Source organism: Phytophthora cinnamomi (assembly GCF_018691715.1).
Source record: "Phytophthora cinnamomi strain GKB4 chromosome Unknown Contig14, whole genome shotgun sequence".
In the NCBI taxonomy this organism is placed as follows: domain Eukaryota; phylum Oomycota; class Peronosporomycetes; order Peronosporales; family Peronosporaceae; genus Phytophthora; species Phytophthora cinnamomi.
In genome coordinates this window covers 3,302,535-3,326,827 of record NW_027150947.1, presented here as the reverse complement: position 1 = coordinate 3,326,827, position 24,293 = coordinate 3,302,535, and the positions used below count along the sequence as shown (strand labels likewise).

General features: G+C 52.2%; 7 protein-coding genes across 7 annotated transcripts; 3 read left to right on the top strand and 4 right to left on the bottom strand.

The window, feature by feature from the left end:
- Positions 1-306: 306 nt before the first annotated feature.
- Positions 307-6,961, bottom strand: IUM83_01685 (HECT E3 ubiquitin ligase; the record flags this gene model as incomplete). The annotated part of the gene is made up of 3 exons (XM_067925555.1): positions 307-322; positions 399-427; positions 5,993-6,961. The coding sequence occupies 3 exons, from the start codon at positions 6,959-6,961 to the stop codon at positions 307-309; spliced, it is 1,014 nt and encodes a 337-aa protein (XP_067797510.1).
- Positions 6,962-7,806: 845 nt separating this feature from the next.
- IUM83_01684 (60S ribosomal protein L4) lies at positions 7,807-8,970 on the top strand (the record flags this gene model as incomplete). The annotated part of the gene is made up of 1 exon (XM_067925554.1): positions 7,807-8,970. One exon carries the CDS (start codon positions 7,807-7,809, stop codon positions 8,968-8,970), a length of 1,164 nt encoding a protein of 387 aa, XP_067797511.1.
- Positions 8,971-11,883: 2,913 nt separating this feature from the next.
- Positions 11,884-12,084, top strand: IUM83_01683 (Adenylyl cyclase-associated protein; the record flags this gene model as incomplete). Its single annotated transcript, XM_067925553.1, has 1 exon — positions 11,884-12,084. The coding sequence occupies one exon, from the start codon at positions 11,884-11,886 to the stop codon at positions 12,082-12,084; it is 201 nt and encodes a 66-aa protein (XP_067797504.1).
- A 3,796-nt stretch (positions 12,085-15,880) lies between these two features.
- IUM83_01682 (60S ribosomal protein L4) lies at positions 15,881-17,044 on the bottom strand (the record flags this gene model as incomplete). Its single annotated transcript, XM_067925552.1, has 1 exon — positions 15,881-17,044. One exon carries the CDS (start codon positions 17,042-17,044, stop codon positions 15,881-15,883), a length of 1,164 nt encoding a protein of 387 aa, XP_067797505.1.
- A 277-nt stretch (positions 17,045-17,321) lies between these two features.
- Positions 17,322-19,878, top strand: IUM83_01681 (myosin v; the record flags this gene model as incomplete). Its single annotated transcript, XM_067925551.1, has 8 exons — positions 17,322-17,704; positions 17,777-17,837; positions 17,914-17,985; positions 18,538-18,575; positions 18,650-18,701; positions 18,766-18,996; positions 19,066-19,107; positions 19,174-19,878. The coding sequence occupies 8 exons, from the start codon at positions 17,322-17,324 to the stop codon at positions 19,876-19,878; spliced, it is 1,584 nt and encodes a 527-aa protein (XP_067797506.1).
- Positions 19,879-20,872: 994 nt separating this feature from the next.
- Positions 20,873-22,257, bottom strand: IUM83_01680 (Myotubularin-like protein; the record flags this gene model as incomplete). The annotated part of the gene is made up of 5 exons (XM_067925550.1): positions 20,873-20,914; positions 21,167-21,391; positions 21,467-21,665; positions 21,735-21,802; positions 21,901-22,257. 5 exons carry the CDS (start codon positions 22,255-22,257, stop codon positions 20,873-20,875), a joined length of 891 nt encoding a protein of 296 aa, XP_067797507.1.
- A 248-nt stretch (positions 22,258-22,505) lies between these two features.
- IUM83_01679 (Myotubularin-like protein) lies at positions 22,506-24,089 on the bottom strand (the record flags this gene model as incomplete). The annotated part of the gene is made up of 1 exon (XM_067925549.1): positions 22,506-24,089. The coding sequence occupies one exon, from the start codon at positions 24,087-24,089 to the stop codon at positions 22,506-22,508; it is 1,584 nt and encodes a 527-aa protein (XP_067797377.1).
- Positions 24,090-24,293: the final 204 nt, after the last annotated feature.

Sequence of the window (24,293 nt, the reverse complement as noted above, 5' to 3'; positions counted from 1 at the left end):
CAGGGAAATTTCTCTCTGGATCACTGTACTTTCCAGTATATTTCTCTTCGCCCCAGTATTCCACACATTTTGCATCTTTGTAAAAACGAACAAATCCTGTGGAGCCATCAATATCACATAAAGGATCAAAAGTCAAGCGAATCTTGACAGCGCCAGGAATGTGAACTGGACAGTATTCATCGATCGAGTCTTCGAGCGGGTGCGCTGACTCAATAATAGCCGACTCCGCTGGATTCACATTGGCATTCATTACTAGGAATGATTCGAGGAGGTGCTGTGAAACCATCGAACCATTGACATAAACCTTTAATATGTCCTCGTCCTGCACGATGGCAATATGAGACCATTCATCAGCAGCGATTTCGTAATCCGTTTCAAATACGCTTTCCTTATCTGACCCGCAGGCAATTTTGTACACGAGCATCCGCTTATCAGTCAAAGACAAACCGAAATGACTCCATGGTTTTGCCGCAGCCGTGTCTTTGATCATATTTTTGTTGCCCTTGAAAAATATTGAGCCGCCCACACCTTCGTCCATTAAAACCACTTCCAAAATTCCATTTCTTGGGTCGAATTCGCATTGAGTGGTGAGGCCGGATGAGTTCCACCGCACATGGACTTTCGTCGGTGCAGGGATGCTGATGACGGTGCCAACTTCTGTGTCACTATCTGTAGAATCGTCACTTCCACTCCAGTTTGGTCCCCGTCGTACTTCATCGCCCAGTTTGAGAGCATATAGTGGTCCCTTACTTGGACAATAAACCCACAGCATAATGGAGTGGTTCCAACTGACAGCATTTCTTTGCAAACATGGTGCAGTAAACCCAGGAGAGTTTTCAGGAAGGTACTGAGGCGATGACTTGCCTAAGCCGTCGTTGCTTGAATTTAGTGACGCCTTGGTAGCCAACACAATGCCACCAAGCTGGTGACCAACTGCTGAGAATAATTGCCGTTGGAAGACTGAAACATCGTGCAAATCCGCAGAAGTGTGATAATCTTCACTACAAGCCTCTTCATCTGGACTTGACTCAACTCGTCCTGCGATAAAACGAGAAAGAAGCACACCCAGAAGCGATTGCGCAGCGTTTCGGATTGGAACTGAATTTGATGAGAGATGGCGCAAAATATGCGGCAAGATACGGCTTTCCTGAAGCAGGTATGAGTCCTCTAAGTCATAATCAATCGCACAGCATCTTAAGACAGCAGTAATCAATCCAGAATTAGTGCCATCGTCCTCAATTGACGCGAGTTGCTTGGCGAACGTAACAAGACAACTGCCAAAAGCCTCCGCAATTCGTTGGCGGAGCACCTCGTCGCATCCAGGCAGTAACGTGTCGAAGTGCAATCGCGGAAAAGAATCCAAAGCCAACGTCGAGTTTATCGAAGCCGGCTCAGGCACATTTGTAGGAGAATTCGCAACGGCGAAACATTTCAGTGTTGACGTGAACGACTCCAACAATATTCCCTTCAAGCGTGAACTCGGACAATCTCTGAGCGACTGGATGAACACTTCCATACCTAATGCCCGGCTCGCTGCTCTCTGGTTCCGGATTTCAATTACTTTTCGCACCTCAGCCACATCCACATCACTTTGAATAAACTCGAGGACTTGCTCAGTGACCGATTTCACTTGACCATGCTTGAGGCGCTCACTAGACGATCTCCGATACTGAAAGAGGCTTCGTAGTTCGGTTGCAGCTTGTAACTCGTCTAATAGATTGTACCATTTATCCAACTGGGTATCGGAAGAGCTCTGCTTTCCAATTGCATGCCCGTACTTCGCCAATAACCCCCATCTGCGTTTTGCACCAGTCACATACGCAAATGACACTGGTGTGATCTCCAGCAGGAATCTAGCCCGTTTAATCACATTATCACACAAAATTGCAAGTGATTCCTCGGAAAGTCCCTTGTAAGCGGATGGCTGACGTCGTAGTCGCCCGGAACGCCGTCGATTGGGTACCATTTGCCCACGGATACCGGCATCTGCGGCGTCGCCAAGGTGAAACCAATCGCGCATCTTCTGCGCATTCTTCCAACCACGAAGAAGTTGCTCAGATATGTCATCGCGTAAATTTTGCGAGAACGCGTACGCATCCATCCCCCACATATTGTGGTGCAAGATAGCAGCTGCGACGGCTCGAACTGCTCTATTCACAGATTGGTTTGGAACGGAACTTGTGATTTGATCAAAAGATGTTGATCGCGCTAGAGCTAATGCTGACCGGGCTGCACCTGATCTTTCTTGGAGGGCATGAATGACCTTCTGCGCATCTGAAGATTCGGACGGGTCCACGAAATCTTGTAATAACTGCAACACTTCTGCATTTTTGTTGTCTTCAGTGCATACACCACTTCTCAACAAATCGCTTTGCAAGTACCGCTCGCTCTGTATCTCCGTGTCCTCAATTGGTGCAAACGCACTTCCGTCCACTAGAAGCTTAATGCTTTCATCCAGTAGTTGAACTACACTTTCCAACAAAAATACGAGCCAGTGCTGTTGCAGACTCTTCTTCTTTTCGAGAATTTCGGCTGTTGCCGTGAACTTGTAACCCCAGTCTGTATTGGAGCCATCCGAGTGGAAATATACGAAGCAGTTATCACTTTCGATGATCAATGGAGGATTATCACCGACCCCGGGCCAATTTTGTTCTGAGTCACGACCGGAGTAAAACTGGTTTCCGTAGTATTCCCCCTGGCTTTTATCCTTGTAAAAAGTCAAGTAATCGTAATTGACTTCTGTTCGTGATCTCGGGTCGAATGTTATCACCATTCGAGTAGCCCCAGGGACCTGCAGTTCTGTTAATGCATCCATGTTGTTTTCATACTCGTGGGATGACTCCATTGTTTCGGTTTTTAGTGCCATAGAAATATTCTCCATAGTGTGCTCTCTCTGCGCTGGTTCAATCAAAGACACAAGGACGTCTAAGCTAGTCATGAACTTAAGCAGCTTGGACGAGTTATCCTTAAGAAGTTCAAATAGTACAGATGACGTCTTGTCATTGACAGTTTGTGCATCACCACCTCCCAGGCTTTCGTATTGCTCGTTGGGTTTGTGTGCACCCTTATCACTTGCCAAGGTTAATGCTGCAATGTTCTTGTGATCTCGCAAAAACATAATCCCCGACGAAAGAACGACAGGTGCCAATACACCAACAAACCCATCCTTAAGCATAGTTTCCCTTCGAAGCCACTGGACTTGAAAATCTTGCTGCTTCGCCTGTTCAGCCAAGTCGTTAAAAATGCTAGAGCAAGCATCCCGTATCGCATCGAATACCACAACCGCAATGTCAAACGCTCTACGACTGCTATTTGCGTCAGCGTGAGTGAGAGCCACGAATGACGCTTGAGTTATTGCGTTCACGAGTGAAATCAACTCAAACGAACTTTCGCAACTATGCGAAAGAACGGTTGATTTGGCTTCTTCAAACCCTCCGTCCGGATCAATACAGTCCATCCGGAGCTGTTCTTCCTGCATTTGCACTGCAAACTCGACCATCTTTAAAAATTTCCCCAATGCATCATCAGACAGTACCATCGACTGGTAGATAGCACCCACTCGAGTACACAAATGTGCCAGAAGGCGAGCCAATATCTTCAACTCCATTCCCGTCGCTTTTGATTGCTGCCACTGTTGCAAATACTTTAGAACGTGCGTGAACTGCTTGCTAACATCCGAGTGAAAAATACGAATGGACGTAGTGTACAAATCCAGGGCAACAGAAGCCACTTGTACTCGACTCCTGTCGTCAATCTGCAACGAAGTTGAACTATTAGGTGATTTTGGCGTTACTTGCATCGGGCTTGCACTAGTGTGATCCTCGTTGGAAAACTCGAGAAGCTTGTCAAGGGGAGCAGATAAACCTGCCATTAACAGCGCAATTGAATCACGCTTGCGACGACCGTCCGCATGAAGGAGCAAGCTCTCTAGATTCTTATTTAGAATGCCCAGGCATGCTTGGAGGATATATGCTTGAACAACAGACACTTCATTTGTCTTGAATATCTCGACAAACTTGGCTGTGAAGGCCAACAGAAACTTGAATGTCTCAACCTCGACGTCGATCGCGAATGGTATCCTGGTTCGAGTGCTGTTTTGACCAAAGCTCTCATCAGCTGCATCACTTGCGATAGCATTTCTGTACAGGATGCCAAGCACTGAAAGTGCAGTTGTTTCGACGTAGGCCGCACCCTCGTCACTTTCTACAACGGTGCTGGTAACAATGTCCGAAGGAATAGAATTCTCCTCCAAAAGTATTCGCTTCCCCGAATTTTTGTATGTACGGAGAACCTTCTTTTGCTCTTCATACAGCCACAGCATATTATTTCTTGCATCGAAACACACTGACGCACGAGGAAGAGAGCGTTCAAAGCACTCTACACTTCCCCCGTCTTCTTGCTGCTCCTTTTTCTGACCACTTTCGCAATCAAACATCACGCAGTGATCGCGATATTTCGACGATACGGTTTCCTCGGCGTTTGGATCTACAACGAGTACTCCTAGTGAAGCACCATTCGTATAGAAGGATGGTAGATTCGCATCCAGCTTATCCTCATTGTTCATCACCATGCTGCGGATCTTAGCTACACACAACAAAAAATCGCAGCACTGGACTGTCTTCTCGTCCAAGACGAATTGTCGAGTAATGACAAGCTCCTTTCCTGCGCCTACAGTCTTCTTTGGGGTAATAACACTAACGCCAATATCACCAAGTCCCATGTTAATCTCGTAGATGAGTCTCCCTTCAGTAACGTAAGCGTAGATTGGCACTGACAGCCTCGCGACTCCAATGGAAGATGACGCATCTTCCACTCGCAACACTTCCTGGAATCCAAGATCTGTAGGAGATATACGAAGTAGTTGCCGACATCGGTGAGTCGTTTCATCAGTCAGCATTCCACTTACATCTCGCTCTGGGTACATGACGTTCAGGTACAAGGAATCGCCGCAGTAAAGAAGACTCGACAGATATATGTCTCGGGTTCTTTCTTCAACGTCGACAAAGCGATCACCTTCACTAAGGAGTTGGGCCCCCACCGAATTAAATTCATTACTACTTGCATAAACCACCATCAGTTTCTTGGAATCAATTATCTTTTCTGGAGAGATGTCCGATAATGTGATAAGCTGCTCGAGAAGATCGTTGGTAAGTGCTATGCCCACTTCGCCACTATCATCAACCGGTGTGGATCTCTTCTGCTCAAGTAACTTGCGGAATTCTAACAACGCCTCGTTGCTTAAGATATCCAAGTCGCCGTACCATGCGCGGCAGATCCTTACAGCGGTGTCTCCATTCTCGGAAGAAAAAGGTGGGAGAGCAAAATTATCCCCATTTTCGAGGATGCAAACGTCCTGATAGTTGCCTATTTTGTACGAAACTAGCAATCTAGGTGTTGTGAAACGCTCCAACCGGTCAATTGCACCAAATACATCTTGTACCGTCACACCAACTGAACTTGTGGATGTTGTAGTGAGACTTTTAGCCATTTCTTCCCTTGCAACTTCAGACACATCCATGACTTGCTCCCCAAAACCATACACCAACTTTTGCACGGTGCGCTTCTCCTCAAGTATCCCCAAATACACACTTGCTGGGACCTCAGCATACACTCTTCCAGCAATAGTAAAATTGAGCCCTGTTCCGATTTTTGCAAGGCCTCTCGATAAACTCCACGTGTAGGCAAAGCTCCCATCTGTGGCCAAAGAGCTTGACGACAAACTAGCCGGCGAATCGTTCTCTGCATCTTCTTTGGTTGCAGGATCTACCTCGCCTGGAAGAGCTTTTACGGCAATCTTCTTCACAAACGTGCTGTCCTCGAACGTTCCCAATGCAAAATCAATGCGGTATGACTGCATCCGCGCCATAAACACTTTGACCCACGCTGAGAACGGATACCCTTGCACGAGAACTGCACTCGTTGTTGTTTCTCGTGGCATGGCAAGCAACTCAGAGACGAATTCGAGTAGCAAGCTGACGCGCCCACTACTCACTCCAAGCGCTAGCAGCAGGATGAGGATAACCTTGCGTTGGGCGTCGGTTGCCGCTTGCTCTCCCTGGTCAGGATGCAAAATATCCTGGCAAAACCTGAGTACATCGTTCAAAAGGGCGTCCTCGGGGGTATTCGCGCCAACGTCACGCAGCGCGAACGGTGGGCTGTCCAGCAGCGACTGCACCAGCGCCATCACTCCCTTCTCGAACAGGCGAGGACTGAGCACACGGAACTCCCGCAGCATCTCCAGCTGCAGGCGCAGCGACCCGAGCGAGAAGATGCTCGCCGGCGTCACGTCCTGCGAGATCTTCCGTCCTTCCGCGACCACGGGCAACCCCGCAGACGGCGTCGCGACTGGGGAAGGCTCCGTCGTCCCTGCCGCCGCCATCTCTTCTTCCCTCGAAGTCTCCTCCTCGGAGGCTGTCTGCTTCTGCTTCATCCTCGCGGCGACCTGCTCGAAGTAGACTTGCAGCAGCTCGTCGCGCTGCGCCCGCAGCTTCTCGCTCTCGACGCTCTCGGGCGACTCTCGGGACAGCGTGTTCCCCACCATCCGGGCCAGGGCGCTGGGCGGGTTCTCCTTGGCTGCAGAGGACGTCAGCGTGGACGCCCCGGCGGTGGAAGCCGCCGGGGAGCCGGGCCTGGACCCGCCCTGGTCCCCCTCGTCCCTCCTGGCGCGCGCGAACAGCTTGATGCGCGCCATGTCCGTCGCGTGCTGCAGCTCGTCCATGGGGGCCTCGTCCAGCCCCGAGACCGTCGTCTGCGCCTCCTCCCGCGCCTTGCCGCCGCCCAGCTTGGGCGCGCTCGAGGCGGCCAGCAGCTCCTGGAACTTCTCCACGACGAAGCCCTCGTCGTGCAGCAGCGTGAACGGCACGCCCGTGCGCCACGCGCGCGCCGCCAGCCGCTCGTCTTGAGTGTCGGGCGGGCCCGCGTCGGCGGCGGCGGCACCCTCGCGAGACGCCTGCGCCCCCATCGAACCCGACGCTTCCCTTCCCTTCCTCGCCTCGCGTCTCGGATCCAAAAGTGCGGAACTGTGTGCTTCAACCCAGACGCGGCCAGAAACGGGGCGAAAGATTCGGCGTTTTCTGACGAGAAGTTGAGCAAAAGGACGTAGATTTCCAGACTGTTTTGAAACACTTCTATTTGGCTCATTCAGTAACGAAGTGGAATTCTTCGAGTAAGTCGGAGGCTACGCGAACAGGAATTGCAGCTTTGAATACAAGCTGAAGTAGGTTCGTGTCGAATGTAGCACGTGTGCAGTTGTTACATAACATGTAACAACTATAGCTGCGCTATATTATGCCCAGCTACTGCGCATTGTGGCGTTACGGTGCGAAACAAATGTCGAATGCAAAGGAATGCTTCGGTATTCTATTGACTACTCTAGCCCGCTCCATCAGTCGATGTGATGGTTCATAGGCCGAAAGCGTTTTTTTTTCGTTCGATGGGACGGAAACCGTGGTAACCAGCTCCAGCTACTGGGTCTCCCACGTGCACGAGCAGAAGTGACACGATTCTTAAGTTACATCATGCATTTGTCGCTTATGAAATTCAGCAACACACTTTCACCAGAGATTCTGTCTTATTTTCAAATTCAGCTGTGTATTTCCAGAATTCAAACAAAATACGTTCATTCCCTTTTAGTATTCTTCTTCTTAAGAGATGCGCAGTGACCTCCTTCCCCCGCCCGAGTGACGGTGTCCGAAGCGACTGGCTCCGCTGCGTCGCCGTCCCCCCCGCCTTCACGTCGACGGCTGTCAGTATTGGAATTGTCGCCGTAACCCCGTCGTTCGCCGCCACTTCCTCGCCTCTTTCGCCATGGCTTCTGTCGCTGCCAACCGCCCCGTCGTGTCCGTCCTCTCCGTGGAGGGCGAGACCGCCACCGTCGCGTCGCAGGTGGCGCTGCCGGCCGTGTTCACGGCCCCGATCCGCCCGGACGTGGTGAACTTCGTGCACACGAACATGGCCAAGAACCGCCGCCAGGCGTACGGCGTGTCGCGCGAGGCCGGCCACCAGCACTCGGCCGAGTCGTGGGGCACGGGCCGCGCCGTGTCGCGTATCCCGCGCATCCAGGGCGGCGGCAACATGAGCTCCGGCCAGGCCGCGTTCGGCAACATGTGCCGCGGCGGTCGCATGTTCGCCCCCACGCGCATCTGGCGCAAGTGGCACCGCAAGATCAACGTGAACCAGCGCCGCTTCGCCGTGGCGTCGGCCCTGGCCGCGTCGGCCGTGCCGGCCCTGGTGATGGCCCGCGGCCACCGCATCGAGAAGGTGCCGGAGGTGCCCCTCGTGCTGGACGACGCCGTGGAGGCGACCCAGAAGACGGCCCAGGCCCTGAAGGTGCTGGCCAAGATCGGCGCTGACGTCGAGATTGAGAAGGTGAAGGCCTCGAAGAAGCTGACCACCGGCCGTGGCAAGTCGCGCAACCGCCGCTACACCACGCGCCGCGGCCCGCTGATCGTGTACGCCAACGCCAACGGCGCCGAGAAGGCCTTCCGCAACATCCCGGGCGTGGAGCTCGCCAACGTGGAGCGCCTGAACCTGCTGCAGCTGGCCCCGGGTGGCCACCTTGGCCGCTTCATCATCTGGACCAAGTCTGCGTTCCAGAAGCTGGACTCGCTGTACGGCACGTACTCGAAGAAGTCTGCCTCGAAGGCCGGCTACCAGCTGCCGCGCCACCAGATGAACAACGCCAACCTGGGCCGTCTGATCAACTCCGACGAGATCCAGTCGGTTGTGCGCGCCGGCAAGTACGAGAAGCACCGCCGCTTCCAGAAGAAGAACCCGCTCAAGAACCTGGGCGCCATGGTCAAGCTCAACCCGTACACGCTGGTGGCCCGCCGCGCCGAGCTGCGCGCCGAGGCCCTGCGTGCCGAGAAGAAGGCGGCTGTGGTCAGCAAGAACCGCAAGAACACGTGCAAGACGGACGCCAAGCGCAAGACCCAGTCGCGTGCTCTGTTCGCCAAGAACTCGTCGGACTAAGAGTACTGCTGCGGACGTTCGCGGAAGCGCTCTCGTGCAGGGTGCTGTCTTCGCTTGGACGAAGCTGCTTAGTCGCTGTGCATTACTTGTAGTGCTAGGTTAGGTAGCCCGCGTGAAGGACGCTAAAACAATGAAAGAACGCCATGAAAGAGGCAACAGCGGATTCTGAGTTTTGTTCATGGGGTTGTCTTGTTGGTATAGATAGTAGTGCACTTGAAAGCGTTGGCATGCTGTGTGCGTATTATATACTTAGTAGTGGTAGTAGCAGTAGCACCAATACAAATGCAGCCCATCGTCGCCATTTTCAGACTTTGTAGAGTGTTCCCCGCCCAGCCGACCTAGGGTGTTTCAATTGTTTAAGACAAGACCATCCAGAATATGAGGAACGCTGCGCTGTTCACAGCTTGTTACTTGGTGACTGTGCCAAGAAAGGAATAATACATCGCGTTTGTCATTTTATTGAAGATTTCTCTGCGATCAAAGAAGGATACGGAAAGCTGTGTAAAGCTTACCGGTACATGTAGGACGACGCTATGATAGAGGTAAGTAGGCTTCTTCTGCGGGAAGCTCTACGCAAGGACACTCGCATCGCGTTGGAAATCTACGCATCGTCATATCGCGAATCCTGCCAAAACGACTGTTTTGACTTGGCCCAATTTGTCCTAACCGAGGAATTTTCATAAATCAGTGATTTTTACTGAGATTCGGCAAGCGATTGTGAAAAGCCAAACTACTGACTCAGTGATTAGGGAGGTAGTATTACAGTTGTACTGTATCTGTACTATCATATTCCTGATCATCAAATGTGGATCGCTGATGTACATCATCACTCTGCTCCATGCAGGGGTAATAGTGTAGCTGGCGTCTAGCACCCAGCCTAGTCCCCACGTCCTAATCAACGTAGTGATGCACAGTACGTAACGTACCGCGCTGACAAGTTTGTGACTTTAATATACACGTTTACAAACGTGCTTGCCTGTTTGCCATCCTATTGACAAAATCGTTGCTCGGATTACAGCTTCTTCACGGTGAGCGGCCACTGGATCTCGCGCGGCTTCCGACGCCGGGACTGTGTGCTGGAGGTGTACGTGCTGCCGCTGGATGAACACGTGAACACGATAGCGCTGCTGCGAGATGTCATGGACAAGTGGGATATCCCATCGTCTAAGGTCGCAGCCCTCACCATGCGTCCGCATACACCTACCACTAACAACGTACAAGAAAACGATACAGACAATCAGCCGAATCCGTCTTCTCCAAGTTGGTATTGACGGTAAATGACCCACATTGGGCTGCACCAAAGACAACCACGTCAGCGAGATCAGTAGTGTTAATCGTGAAGTACAAATCCACAGCCCAGCCTGTCAAGCATTGCGAGGGCTTCACGATGTTCTATTCGAACACTCATACACCACAAAGCATATTCTACATGTAGTAAACAGTTTGCAAACGCTAGTATCTACTGCACACCCTAAACTAAAACTAAGTGTCTTCAAATTCTCAAACGGTTGTGCGAAAACTAATTACAATCCGGTTATCGATATTTTGCTTGTGCTAAGCTGGCCAACTGCACCAACTGATAGTTCTTGTCTTATTTCTATTTATGAGTCGGTATCCCTTGTGGGCCCCCTGTGTATCGGAGCTTCTAAAGCCAAAGCGCCGAAGCAGCTATCATTCTCTAGTAAAGAGCTTGCTGCGATGTGGATGGTTTCCCACGATCGGACTATCGTGTCAGAAGCCTCTCTTCTCGTCCTGTTAACCGACGGCAGCGGACATTCTGGCGAGCTCTAGGCACACGTCAGGCAAGGACGGAAGCGTAAAATGGCGGGTTTTAGGCGCTCGTCAAGGGATTGAGTAAGTCGAGTTTAGGTAACGTCAACGGGGGGGGGTCTTTATTGATAAGTCACATACGAACACGGAATTTGCTTTGATTCCAGCACAAAACATATGTGGTCCAGGTTTCACTAGATTTTTTTTTCAAACCAAGCTTGCAACACGCCATCACGACAGTAGTATAATCTGCTAAACAAGAACCAACTTACTAGTTTTGGCGTACTGTACTACTGATATCGGATTGACTTGAAAATACACATTTAATGTGTATGTCAATCCAATACTAAGGATAATCTAATACACATCAGCAGTACCAGGCAATTATCACAATCGTTTTGACAAGTCTCAGTGAAAAGCACTGATTTATGGAAAATCCTCGTCCTAACCCAGTCCTAAAAGTAATGTGGTCCACATGATATTTTAGGAGAAATCCTTAGGATTGGACGCTTTTAGGAACGCATTGACTTCTCTCTCAAGCCCGTGGTTGTCGTTAGCGGGAAGTTACCAGCCCGCAGCATTTCGACTAAATGTGATATGGCGCCTCTGCGGACCGCTTCATCACAGAACGCTTCGTTGTAGGTAAGCTTCCCCATCGGTTGCCAACCTACGTAGATCCTATCATACCAGCTAACGGGGCGTGCCTATACTCGATCGAGATAACCAGCTATTCTTTGCCATACTCGAGCGGAACAATGACTACTGCAGTACGAGCAAAGTTTGGGCACATACATAACATCCTCAAGTTTTACTGCTTTAGCTAAATCGTTACAGCGCAGTTCTAAGCTATCAACCAATGCTCAAATCACGGTTCTTACGTGCGTAAATCAAGCTCGAGAAACCATCCTCAAAAGGGTTACGTTGGTTCCACGGAATCTAAAATACGATAATCCCCTCCAAAATCGCTATATTCTGTCACAACTTCAGCAGATGAAGTCGCTCTGTTGTCCGAGTCATGCGATGAACTTCAGATCATAACTTTTATGAGATGTTACCTGACAAGACACCCCGCCTGTTCTCGCCCGAACATTTGCCTTAGTGGCCTGTTTACACTCCAACTTCCTGCCCCCGTGCAGCTCGGAGATGAACGTGGCGTGCCCGGAGGAGGCAGGCAGCAACGAGTACGTGGAGAAGCCAATTCTGGAGCAGGTCGTGCTCAAGTTCATGGACGACCTAACCATCTCGTCCGAGGTCTCGGGTCTGTACTCGTTTTTGGACCATCAGGTGTCCCTGTGCTGGTGCATGTATCGATCGCCGCGACTCGAGTTTCACGTCTACCGGTAGCCACCCCACTCTCCTCAATACCCAATCTCTTAGCCCCAATGATAATTAGTATAGTGTTCGTCCTAGCAGCAGTATTCAAAGGTTACGCTACGAGCAAAGGAGTCTCAGTGCAATGTCCACAGCTCTGTGCTGGTATTACGAGTTACTGAAATGGAAAGTTGAACGTACCGCTGGCTGGTCTTCGCTCTGAATTGCCAGCGAATTCTACAAATTAGTGAGTGAAAATATGCCTGCAGTATGATTGTATGATAGAGCAAACCGGCAAGTGTTCGTAGAAATCCCAGTGTATCGCTCATATCACACCACAAGTGGTGGGTCGCTGACGGAACCCACAGTTCTGGTAGAAACATTTTTTGGTTTGATTTGGTTCTTCTTACGTCAAGTGGTTACCACTTCCAAACGTTGCTTTCCAGTCTTCCTCCAGTAGCAGGTCGCGGATCATTTCGCAGTAAATGGAATTCGTAATCTTGTGAGCTCGCGCCATCGAGTCAACGAGAGCGCGGATCTGCCAGTTCTGGTTTTCGACACCGTCCTTGAATACCGGAGTCATTTCCGAGTACATTTCTGCCACGGTCGAGGGTGTGTCCTGTCCTGCTGCCCGTTGCAGCTTGATCCAGCCGGTTTTTCGACAGTACATGCCTGGATATGTGACGCCGTTAAAGTCGACAGGTTCCACATATTTTGCCCACACAATGGTCTCGCTGTCTTCTCCAATGTATCGTCTGGCAGGTTTGCATGCCCCGAGCGCTTGCTGTAAACCCTTCACAATTTACCTGTAAGGCGAAGGGTGACGACACGACATCGCTGTCCGTGTCCACATCCTGGTAGCGGCACCGATTAGAACGAGAGTTAAGAGCCGCGGGATATTTAATCCTACCTGTTGCACATACCCTAGGCGATGGTACGCCTCGTACATGGACATCCTCCAATATACCCTCCCTGCCACGCGAAGGTCAAACGGGATTGTCGTACTGCAGAACTTCTCGAATACAACCCCAGTCGATGTTGGGGTCTGTTCTTACGATTTCCAGGCCTTGGACGAGATCGGTAATGAGTTGTAGCGTCGCGACTGGAGCAAGACAGTGCTGTTGCGTCTTGAGGTACGTTTTTGATACCTGCACGAGTTGGTCCCGCGGCATCTGCAGACCTGAAGTCCCAGAGTTGTGCAGGCTTTTGCCTCATCAAAGCAGACAACCTCATATCCTTCGCACACGACTTGAGCTGCTTTGTCAGATCACGCACCAGCTTTACAGTGCCAGCGCACGCGGCGCTGAGCTCCCGCTGGGCCTTCTCGACACTGAGTCTCTCTTCGAGCTGGCGCTCCGCAATACCCTCCCATATGGACTGAGCTGACGCATCGTGGCTGGTAGGCAGGGCAGGAGTTTGCCCTGAGTGGGCAGGCGCCCGCATCTTGACCTGAGTTCGAGTGTATGAGTCTACTCGCGGAGATATTTGAGCTCTTGCACTTCGCGTCGCACGCGCCTTTTCTTCTGATTCGCGGGCTTCGGTCCAGGCGCTAGTTCTGGCTGGCCTGCACGCCTCATCGACGGAATTAATTCTCCGGGTGGTGCAGAATCAAGCATGTCCTCTAGGCTGGGTCGACAAGACTCGGGAAACGCATCGCAATTGGCAGATTCTGAACTGCCGCTCGCTTCAGAATTGCCCCTGCGTACAACGGTTCTATCCCGCTCATGTACCAGAATGCAGTACCATCGTGGCGTCATCTGCATGATTACAACTAAAAAAACTCGGAACACCTGCGACAGAGCTATTATATTAATAATTCCGTACCATATACTATAAAAAAGTATATGACACGGAAAACATACAGCCCATGTTTTCAGTCGGAGGGGGTGAAACGACACTCAAATCTAGCAGAAGTGCCCAAGCCAAATCGACCCTCGTGGCATTTGAGAGCCATGAACAGCCCGCAGAGTCAGATCCTACGAATCCCTGCTCGACGCTGGGTCGGTCTTATGCGGGCTTTAACGACCGATAGATCTACGTTTGGCAGCAGCAGTTCGCCTTGACCCATAGGATTTGGTAGCGGAGTGCAGATGATGACACCCGTCCCACAAGTCAAAACATGTTTGTCATGTTTCGCCATGTTTGGGATTTCTTACTTGTTTTCAGTATGCTTCTTTCCCTAACCCTGATTGCAAAGCAATGCTGGCCGCCACCGTGCTTGGGCTGTATCAACAGCCCCCTTTCGCGAGCCACCTCTATTAACTACTAGTATACAATACAAATCTAAGGCATGCAATTGTAAAAGGTCGCAAATGTCGCCCTTTAACGAAATCACAGTACATGAACTGCTGTTCACATGTTTCATGGGACATATCCTCTACTGTGATTTTGCCGTACATAGTGTGGAACTACATCTTGATATTTGTATTCATATGATTACATGATGAATACGACAAACACCTTTTTTTCTAATTTGTCATACAATACGGCCGATTGCAACGGAAGTTTGCGGAAAATGCGAGGGGGTATTCGTACCTTGTTTTGCAAAACACCTTAAAGGGCGGAAAATTCTTCCTCTCGTCACGAAAGGGATACTACCCACGAGTTCAACAGCCCCATAGAAGCACAAGACACAGCTCGTTCGATTCATGCGGTCAAATCGCGATTCGTACTTTGATTTTTTTGATTGATGCGGGTTTCATATTGTATGCTGTCGAAAAGATTGTGTAAAAAACAGTCTAAGCGATTATTTTCGCTTTGTACGTGCTTTTAATTTGCAAATTGTTGATGTCTACAATGTAGACACCGCACCCTACCCGAAGGTCGGGTATACCCGGTCGGGTAAGCATTTTACCCGGGTTCGGGTACCCGATTGCGAGCTCTGGTATACATACAACTTCGGAACCTGCAGCCACCTTGTTTACGAAATTTAGTAAACAGTTCCAGCGAGTGTTTGACTCCACGAGGGTTTGGAAAGGCTCCTTCGACTTCATCAAAGAAGAGGAACAGTAGATCCACATGATGGACCAAACGATCCCCAAACGTCTTTGCCGACGTTGTGATTGGAATTGAAGGCATAGTCCCGGGTGCTCGACGAGTTCACTCCCGAATCAATCTTCTGCTTCTGCCATAGCATCCATTCCGAATGTGTGGGGGTGCCGGTTGCGGCGTTACTGCTGCGCTTATTAAAACCGATTTTGGCAGGATTCGCGATATGACGATGCGTAGATTTCCAACGCGATGCGAGTGTCCTTGCGTAGAGCTTCCCGCAGAAGAAGCCTACTTACCTCTATCATAGCGTCGTCCTACATGTACCGGTAAGCTTTACACAGCTTTCCGTATCCTTCTTTGATCGCAGAGAAATCTTCAATAAAATGACAAACGCGATGTATTATTCCTTTCTTGACACAGTCACCAAGTAACAAGCTGTGAACAGCGCAGCGTTCCTCATATTCTGGATGGTCTTGTCTTAAACAATTGAAACACCCTAGGTCGGCTGGGCGGGGAACACTCTACAAAGTCTGAAAATGGCGACGATGGGCTGCATTTGTATTGGTGCTACTGCTACTACCACTACTAAGTATATAATACGCACACAGCATGCCAACGCTTTCAAGTGCACTACTATCTATACCAACAAGACAACACCATGAACAAAACTCAGAATCCGTTGTTGCCTCTTTCATGGCGTTCTTTCATTGTTTTAGCGTCCTTCACTCGGGCTACCTAACCTAGCACTACAAGTAATGCACAGCGACTAAGCAGCTTCGTCCAAGCGAAGACAGCACCCTGCACGAGAGCGCTTCCGCGAACGTCCGCAGCAGTACGCTTAGTCCGACGAGTTCTTGGCGAACAGAGCACGCGACTGGGTCTTGCGCTTGGCGTCCGTCTTGCACGTGTTCTTGCGGTTCTTGCTGACCACAGCCGCCTTCTTCTCGGCACGCAGGGCCTCGGCGCGCAGCTCGGCGCGGCGGGCCACCAGCGTGTACGGGTTGAGCTTGACCATGGCGCCCAGGTTCTTGAGCGGGTTCTTCTTCTGGAAGCGGCGGTGCTTCTCGTACTTGCCGGCGCGCACAACCGACTGGATCTCGTCGGAGTTGATCAGACGGCCCAGGTTGGCGTTGTTCATCTGGTGGCGCGGCAGCTGGTAGCCGGCCTTCGAGGCAGACTTCTTCGAGTACGTGCCGTACAGCGAGTCCAGCTTCTGGAACGCAGACTTGGTCCAGATGATGAAGCGGCCAAGGTGGCCACCCGGGGCCAGCTGCAGCAGGTTCAGGCGCTCCACGTTGGCGAGCTCCACGCCCGGGATGTTGCGGAAGGCCTTCTCGGCGCCGTTGGCGTTGGCGTACACGATCAGCGGGCCGCGGCGCGTGGTGTAGCGGCGGTTGCGCGACTTGCCACGGCCGGTGGTCAGCTTCTTCGAGGCCTTCACCTTCTCAATCTCGACGTCAGCGCCGATCTTGGCCAGCACCTTCAGGGCCTGGGCCGTCTTCTGGGTCGCCTCCACGGCGTCGTCCAGCACGAGGGGCACCTCCGGCACCTTCTCGATGCGGTGGCCGCGGGCCATCACCAGGGCCGGCACGGCCGACGCGGCCAGGGCCGACGCCACGGCGAAGCGGCGCTGGTTCACGTTGATCTTGCGGTGCCACTTGCGCCAGATGCGCGTGGGGGCGAACATGCGACCGCCGCGGCACATGTTGCCGAACGCGGCCTGGCCGGAGCTCATGTTGCCGCCGCCCTGGATGCGCGGGATACGCGACACGGCGCGGCCCGTGCCCCACGACTCGGCCGAGTGCTGGTGGCCGGCCTCGCGCGACACGCCGTACGCCTGGCGGCGGTTCTTGGCCATGTTCGTGTGCACGAAGTTCACCACGTCCGGGCGGATCGGGGCCGTGAACACGGCCGGCAGCGCCACCTGCGACGCGACGGTGGCGGTCTCGCCCTCCACGGAGAGGACGGACACGACGGGGCGGTTGGCAGCGACAGAAGCCATGGCGAAAGAGGCGAGGAAGTGGCGGCGAACGACGGGGTTACGGCGACAATTCCAATACTGACAGCCGTCGACGTGAAGGCGGGGGGGGCGGCGACGCAGCGGAGCCAGTCGCTTCGGACACCGTCACTCGGGCGGGGGAAGGACGTCATTAACTTCCCCTTGAATGTCGAAAACGGTTTTTGACACGAGATATGTCGAAAACGTCAAAAACCGGGTGGATCCTGAAAGGGCGTAAAGTATTATATAGAGAATCTATGTTACCTTCGAGAAGAAATAAATGAAGACCGACAAGTTCTCGACTGCGGTGGTATCCGTCGAGTCGGCATGGATCTGCGCCGCCGAGCTGGACGTCCAGCGAGAGGAGGAGGAGCGCGTGGAGGCGCTGGCCAAGCTGCGCAAGCAGAGCGTCAAGGACAAGTACGAGCTAGCCAGCGCCGCGACGCGCCTGGACCAGGAGCTCAAGGAGCAGCAGCTGCAATGGAGGCGCAAGACGGAGATGCGGCGGCTGCGCCAGCTGCCCACTGACGAACGCGAGCTGGCCGCCCAGGCGGCCGAGGCCAGCAGCAGCAACAACAGGAAGAAGGGCAGCATCTACACCATGGAGAACCTGCGACTGGCTATGCTGATGAAAGATACCAAACTGCGCCAGCGAGTGAAGAAGTTGGGGCCTTCAGTTTGCTTGCATGTTGACGCGCAGGTAATATTTTACTTATGCCTCTCTTTGGTGGCTAGGAAAAAGGTTCGACCACGCATTGTCCAAGATATGCTCACACTGGAACGTCGCTGCGCTGAGGTACAAGTTTCGTGCTACGTTGGTGAGAGTCGTCATTTATCTTAAGTTTTTGCTTCTTCTTCTGTGTCGAGCGTAGGCAACACGTCGACTGCAAAAGTGGTGGCGGGGGCATTTGCATCGTCAGTTTTGGTGCCTGTACTTCAAGCAGGTAAAAGCGGCAGTGCAGATTCAGCGCATTGCGCGTGGTTACTTCACAAGGCGGTGGCTTCGCATTTGGCACGTGAATCGCACAATTCGAGTGACGAGGCTGCAGGCCTTGTTTCGTGGATACTACATTCGACATAGGGTTGTCTCGACCTGGAAGCGTTGGGAAAATCTTAATGCAGCCAAGATTCAATCCATCATCCGGATGCATTTTGCGAAGAAGTTTTGCCGCCGTTATAAGAGGGATGTTGCGGCACTGCACATCCAGTCAACTTGGCGAGGGTTTGCATCACGAAAAAAATCGGATATGTGCTGGCTAGAAGCAAGAGCGACAAATTTGCAGCGGCTAGTTCGTGGTACTCTGGCTCGGAAATTTACACGAAGGAAGGCAGCGCGTTTAGAGAGTGGTGCCATTCAGATCCAACGTATGTTTCGAGGGATGAAAGCTCGCAAGGAGATAAATACTCTGTTGCGCGATAGAGAAACTCGCAATCGACAAGAATTCATGGCAGTTCTAGAGGTTGAAGAAGAATGGAATCGTGCTCAACGTGACAAGCTGCAAGCACGATTAAACCGTAAACAACTACAAAAGCGGTAAGTTTGTTACCTGAATGATGACGATCGAGCAATGCCCTCATAAATTTATATCCCATTGGCATATTCTGCAGCGTTGCTCAACTTGAATTCGAGTATTTCACCCAGCACCAGCACATTCACGATGTACGTCATAAATCGAAGCAAAATAATGGCAGTCGTTTTTGCTAATAGCCTGGCTCGCGTGTAGATGGAAAGCATATATCTTGACATGCAGACACAGCGTATGCGGGTATCTCCCCGCGCCATCGAGCACGGATGGGTGGAAGAGATGGAAGCGAAGATGAAACAACAGCGTGCGCTTATTACCAGGCTTAAGCTTGATACAGTGTTTGGTCTTGGCTTAGAATTTAAGCGTAAAGAGAAGGAGCTCATCGAATTTCAGCGACGCATATACGAGCTAGAGGAGAAGCGTCGACGGGTAAGATCAACTAATTTATGCGTGGTAGTAACAGTTCTAAGCGATGCAATTACGTCGTGTTTAACGTAGTTTGAAATCTGGAGAAACGAAGAGTTCCTGGACTACTGGAAGGTACGTAGACTAGAATGACGGCCAGCAAGGTTTTGCAATTCATTGATCAAACCTGGTCAATTCTAGCGCGAGTGTAGGTTCCGGTATCAGGAAAAGTTAATCCAGAGGCGCCAGCAAATTGCTGAAACGCGACGCAGGTGGCAAATTCAGTTTTACAGAACAAACGGCAAACGCGACAGCCGTTGGCGTGGAACGTTTTGGTCCCAGGATGTACTGGACGCGGCGAAAGCAAAGGAAGTATTTTGCGTCGGTTCAACTGACATCCTTGCTCTAGTACACGATAAATGGCGGCATCGAATGCAAGAAATCGCGTCAACTGGGAAAGTATTGGATGACGAGGTAAAAGAACGCGACACAAGAGAACATATCAAAGATCTGACGGACCAAGTTGCTCTCACTGCAGCCACGGCTCAGATCGAGCAAACAAAAGCGTTGTTCGACCCGTGTTTTCGTGATGTGGAGCGCTCATTCGACCAAGTTCAAAGGCAGCTGCATGCGCATGAAAAACGTCTTATAGCACGACACGAGCGAGAAATCCAAGAAGCGGTCAGCAATGACATCGCAAACCGAGAAGGTCGCATAGCGGAGATCAATCTTAAGCGCGCTGAAGACCCGATAAATGAGTTGGACCGCCAGAAGCGCAAACGGCAGCTCATCTTGGCAGCCAAGGTTCCGTGGCATCTCCTTGATCAATTGGAGGCAGAGCGGCGCAGTCTTGCGCGCGAGAAGACAATGTTCAAGCTGTGGGGCAAAAGCTATGCTGACGAATAGAGTAAGATCAAACAAATCTTGTTGATATGGACAACTGTAGTGATCGTAGCACGTTCTAGCAGAATCGATTTGCTGCTGTAGATCTTCTCCCTAGTGTCGTGAGCCCTTGCGGCCTTTTACTTTCGCCTCTAAAGCTGCAATTCGCTCCTCCAGATCCTGAATAAGCCGGGCTTCACGATACTTGAGGGTAAGCGCTACATTGAGGGCGTTCACAGTTCCCTGCGGAAGTTGCCACGTCGGGGTGCGCTGCGCATTGTCGGCAAAGAAGTTTGTCGAAATGGGAGGCTCCTGCACTAGTGGTTGACCAGACCATCGCATAAACATAGCATCCCATAGCACTATACGTTTCAACAAACCCGAGAGAGGAGGATTCAGGGTTTGCTTTGGAAGGAAGGTTTGCTCCGTTAGCTGAGGACGGAAGCCGTTCACCCACGTCCACACGGATGCTGTTCTGTTTTCCAGGTTCGCCTCCAGCCGATGCTTCTTGCAGTCGAACAAAAATGTCCCAAAGCGGCACGAGTGCAATGCATCGGCAAGCAGAAGCAGCAGGCCTTCATTAAATCTATACACCACAAGCAAGTGTTAGTGGCCACGTTGGGTAGTTCCTCATTCATGCATTCAGATCACTTACTCGAAGTAGGTCGGGTAGATTCGGACGAGTTGCGAGACACAGTCCAGAAATTGAATGAAAATGGGCGACTCCTGTGTATCCGCTTTCTCGCCGTGAGAATGCCGGAGGTGGAACGGGTGTCCAAAGGACAGCCATTCCTTTTCAACGAGCACCTGGAAGCCTTTCCACGTTCGAAAGTATGGGTCCACGAAAATCTGAGCAAGCGACGATATCTGGCTTGTGCGATCCCAGCCGTGACTGCAGTGCAGAAGCACAGACTCTCCTGACCGCAGCAATGACGCAACGTGAAGACCAGACTTTAGTAGCTGGCGAATGTAGACCAGCCACTTGGTGTCCTCAATGCTTCCAAGCCACCGCAAGTTGTCACATGATGGCGACGCGCAAAGATTTCGCACCTTTTTCATGCTAAAAAAAAAATACATAAACAATGAAGATATGAATCGATTATTAATAGACCAGGCGATGATGCACGATACAAAATGACAATCCTACCTTTCTCTCATCGAATGGATGTTTGGTATCTCCATGAAAGTCACTGTGCAGGTCTTGTAGTTCACCGAGCTTTCAACGCCGTATCCTTTCGCGCGGTTTGCCTGGATGTATGACAGAGTCAATCACTAGCCACCAACAGTACTCACCCCCTGAGTATTAGCGTACCAGTGCGCTGGACATTGGCCTGCAGTCAATAATTTGAAGTTGGCCCTGCAATGGATTCGACGACGAGATACCAGCAACCAAGCTCTCGTCGGCGGGCGATGTGGCCTTTGACATTCCAACCTTTGGCTGGCTAGACCGACTCAGGGTTGCACCATTCGCTTTGTTCAGCCACGTCATGCAGGGGATACGGCCCAAAGAGCGGAAGTTCATCGCGTCCAGCAGTACCTGTCACGTTGGCCGTCGAAAAAGGTTCATTAAGGACTATGTTGCAAGCGTACAATTCGCACACGTTTGCAGTACCTCGTCCGTAACCCCAGTAGGAACTATAAGTCGTTCCGGATACGTCTCGATTGCGCAGAAGTTTTCGTTGCAGTTCGAAACCCGCCACTCTCCGTTGTCGAACACACCTTGGCGCTCCCACTCAGCCTGGTCGTCGTAGACGTCCCAGTCCAGAACACACGGTAGCAGCGGTTCCTCCTCCAGCATATTTTCCGAAAGTCTGCCATAGCTCATAATATCAATGCACTGATCTCCGCAAAGCCGCACCCCACAACCTTTACTCACACACCTATGGTAGAACGCGAATAAAAACTCGATCTTGTCCGGAAACACGTACGTCGTCAGCACCGAGTAGATCTAAGACGGAACACAGCATACAACAAAATGAAATAAAATGAAATAAGGTCAGCACTTCAAACAAATAATGTACGTAGCAATGGGTCTGCGTCCCCCACTTTGGTGATCTCCACGACGTCGAAACGGAAGGAAAGTTGGCGTAGATCCTTGGTGAAAATCTCCACGATGGAGTTTTTCTTCTTGACGGACGCGATGCAGCCCAGAGGGATGAGGAAAAAGCTCTCAATCTCCTCGTCCCTCCGGTCCAGCAGATGGCGCCGCACACGGTCGTACTCGTGCTCGTCTGGCACGAACTGGAAACGGAAGGTCGTCATGAACACCCGCCCCAGACACACCGTAGCCGCCGCCGTGTCCTTCTTGCTCGCATTCTCGTCCAGGTACTCGCTGGTGATGGCCGCCAGCACGTCTGTCTCGCCGATGAGGCGGCTGCGGCCGGCGTCTTCCTCCTCCGACATGAATTCCTGCCTGTTGCGTCGGCGGTCGTCGTGTCCGGATAAGTTACGGCTCGACCGGCTGTACAAATCTCACATCAGCTATCTTAACTACCACCAGGGATACAGGTACTGTAGTACAATGAATGACGTCAGGGCGGCTTCAACTGCTAAACACGAATGCATTTTGGCTATGATAGCATAGACGCCCACTCACTCAGCCTCAAAACCAAGCGGGCCTCGACAAATACACCTGACTGCCTCGAAGAACCTCACCTTCTCTGCTTCAGCAACGCCGCGATCTCGCGCAGCGCGCTCATCTGCTCGGCGTGCTGCTGTCGTCTCTCCTCGCGGTCCTGGGCCAGCGAGGCGCGCATTTGCTCCATGAAGTCGTGGGCCGACTGGGCGTCAACCATGCCCGCGCTGGCCATCGCTTGGACTCCGGCAGTCACCTGGTTCGTCGTAACCTGCTGCTCTTGGGTCGTTCGCTGGCGCTTCGGCGTGCCTTGGCCTGCAATCTGCTGCGTCGAATAGTAATTGGCAGGGACTTGAATATTCTGTGCCGTAACAATAGGAGCTGGTCTTCCGCCTTGCAGTGGCTGCTGTTGCTGGAGCTGTACGTTGCTGTTGCCGCTGTTTGACGTCGTGATAGTCATCGTGGCCGGGGCGATATCCAGAAGACGCTTGGCTCCACACTCGCAGGTAAGCTGGCCCGGCTGGCCATTGGCAGTCGCTCCGTTATTCTGAGAAAGCTGTCCTGCGACAGCGTTGCTGTTGTTCACAATGAACGTCGACGTCGCAAAGTTCGAGTTGTGCTGACTGCCTTCCAGGTCCACCGACGGCACCGATGTCGACGCCGACTCGATGGGAGTGTCGGACGGAGAGATCTGGTTCATCCTCGTCATAAGCATGTCGATCTCGTTGTACACATCCGGCGCCAGGTTGGGCACCCGGATCTTGTTCGCCGCACGAACCGCTCGCCGCTCGGGTTTCGTGAGGTCAAACCACGGGATTTTCGGCTCTCCGGTAGTTATCCGCTTGGTCTCGTAATTCTTCATGAAGCGATACATCTCCCTCATCGAGTGCATCTTGTCGTCCACGGCTTTCCTGGAGCGGTTGGATCCCCCCACCGCGGCCATGAAGGCGTTGTACACGTTCAAACTCAGCGTGGCGCCTCGAAGCGCCGGGTTCTCCCTGTGCACGTTGTTCCAGACCCTGGCCAGCTGCAGCGTCACGTCGTAGCTCCAGTTGCGCTTCACGTCTAGGATTTCCTGCGTGATCTCCTGCGCGTCGTCGTTGGGCGCCGACGCGAGCGGCGTCGTGGCTACTGCCGTCGATCCTTGTGCCGACGCCGCCGAGGCACTGATCAAGTTCCCCTCGAGGGCCTTGCGCGCCGCCACGGCGCTGGGGCTCAGCACGCTGTCGAAGACGTTGTACACGTCCAGCGAGATGTCGGGGATGCGCACGCGATGCAGCGTGCGCACGACGCGGCGCTCCTCCTTGGTGAGCTCGAACCAGGACGGGGACGGCGCCTTGTCGGGCCCGCCCTGCTTGAACTGGTCCTTGACCTGCGCGATGAACTGGTACATCTGCTTCATGGAGTAGAGCTTGTCGTCCACGGCCTTGCGGCTGCGCTGCGAGCAGTCCACGCACTGCTGGAAGGCGTCGTACACGGCCTGCATGCGCTGCACGCGGCTCCAGTCCGGGTGCGCCAGGAACACGCGCCGCCAGATCTTCACCAGCTGCAGCAGCACGTCCGCGCTCCAGTTGCGGCCGCTGTCCGTCAGCAGGTCGTCCGCCTCCGCCTCCACGTCCTCGGGGCGCTCCGCCGTCGGCCTGCCCGCGGTCTCCTCCATCTCTCTATGCAGCACTAATTGATGTGGAATGCCCAAACAAGCAAAACCTTTCAGATATGGTAGGGGTATACAAATCGGTTTGGATAGGGTAATATAGAACAAAAACCGCGCTGCAATATGTACACCACATAACTTATACACAAACGACACCCATTTGATTGACATCCATCCCACTTGAAGAAACGCCAATAGGTGCCGGTCGAC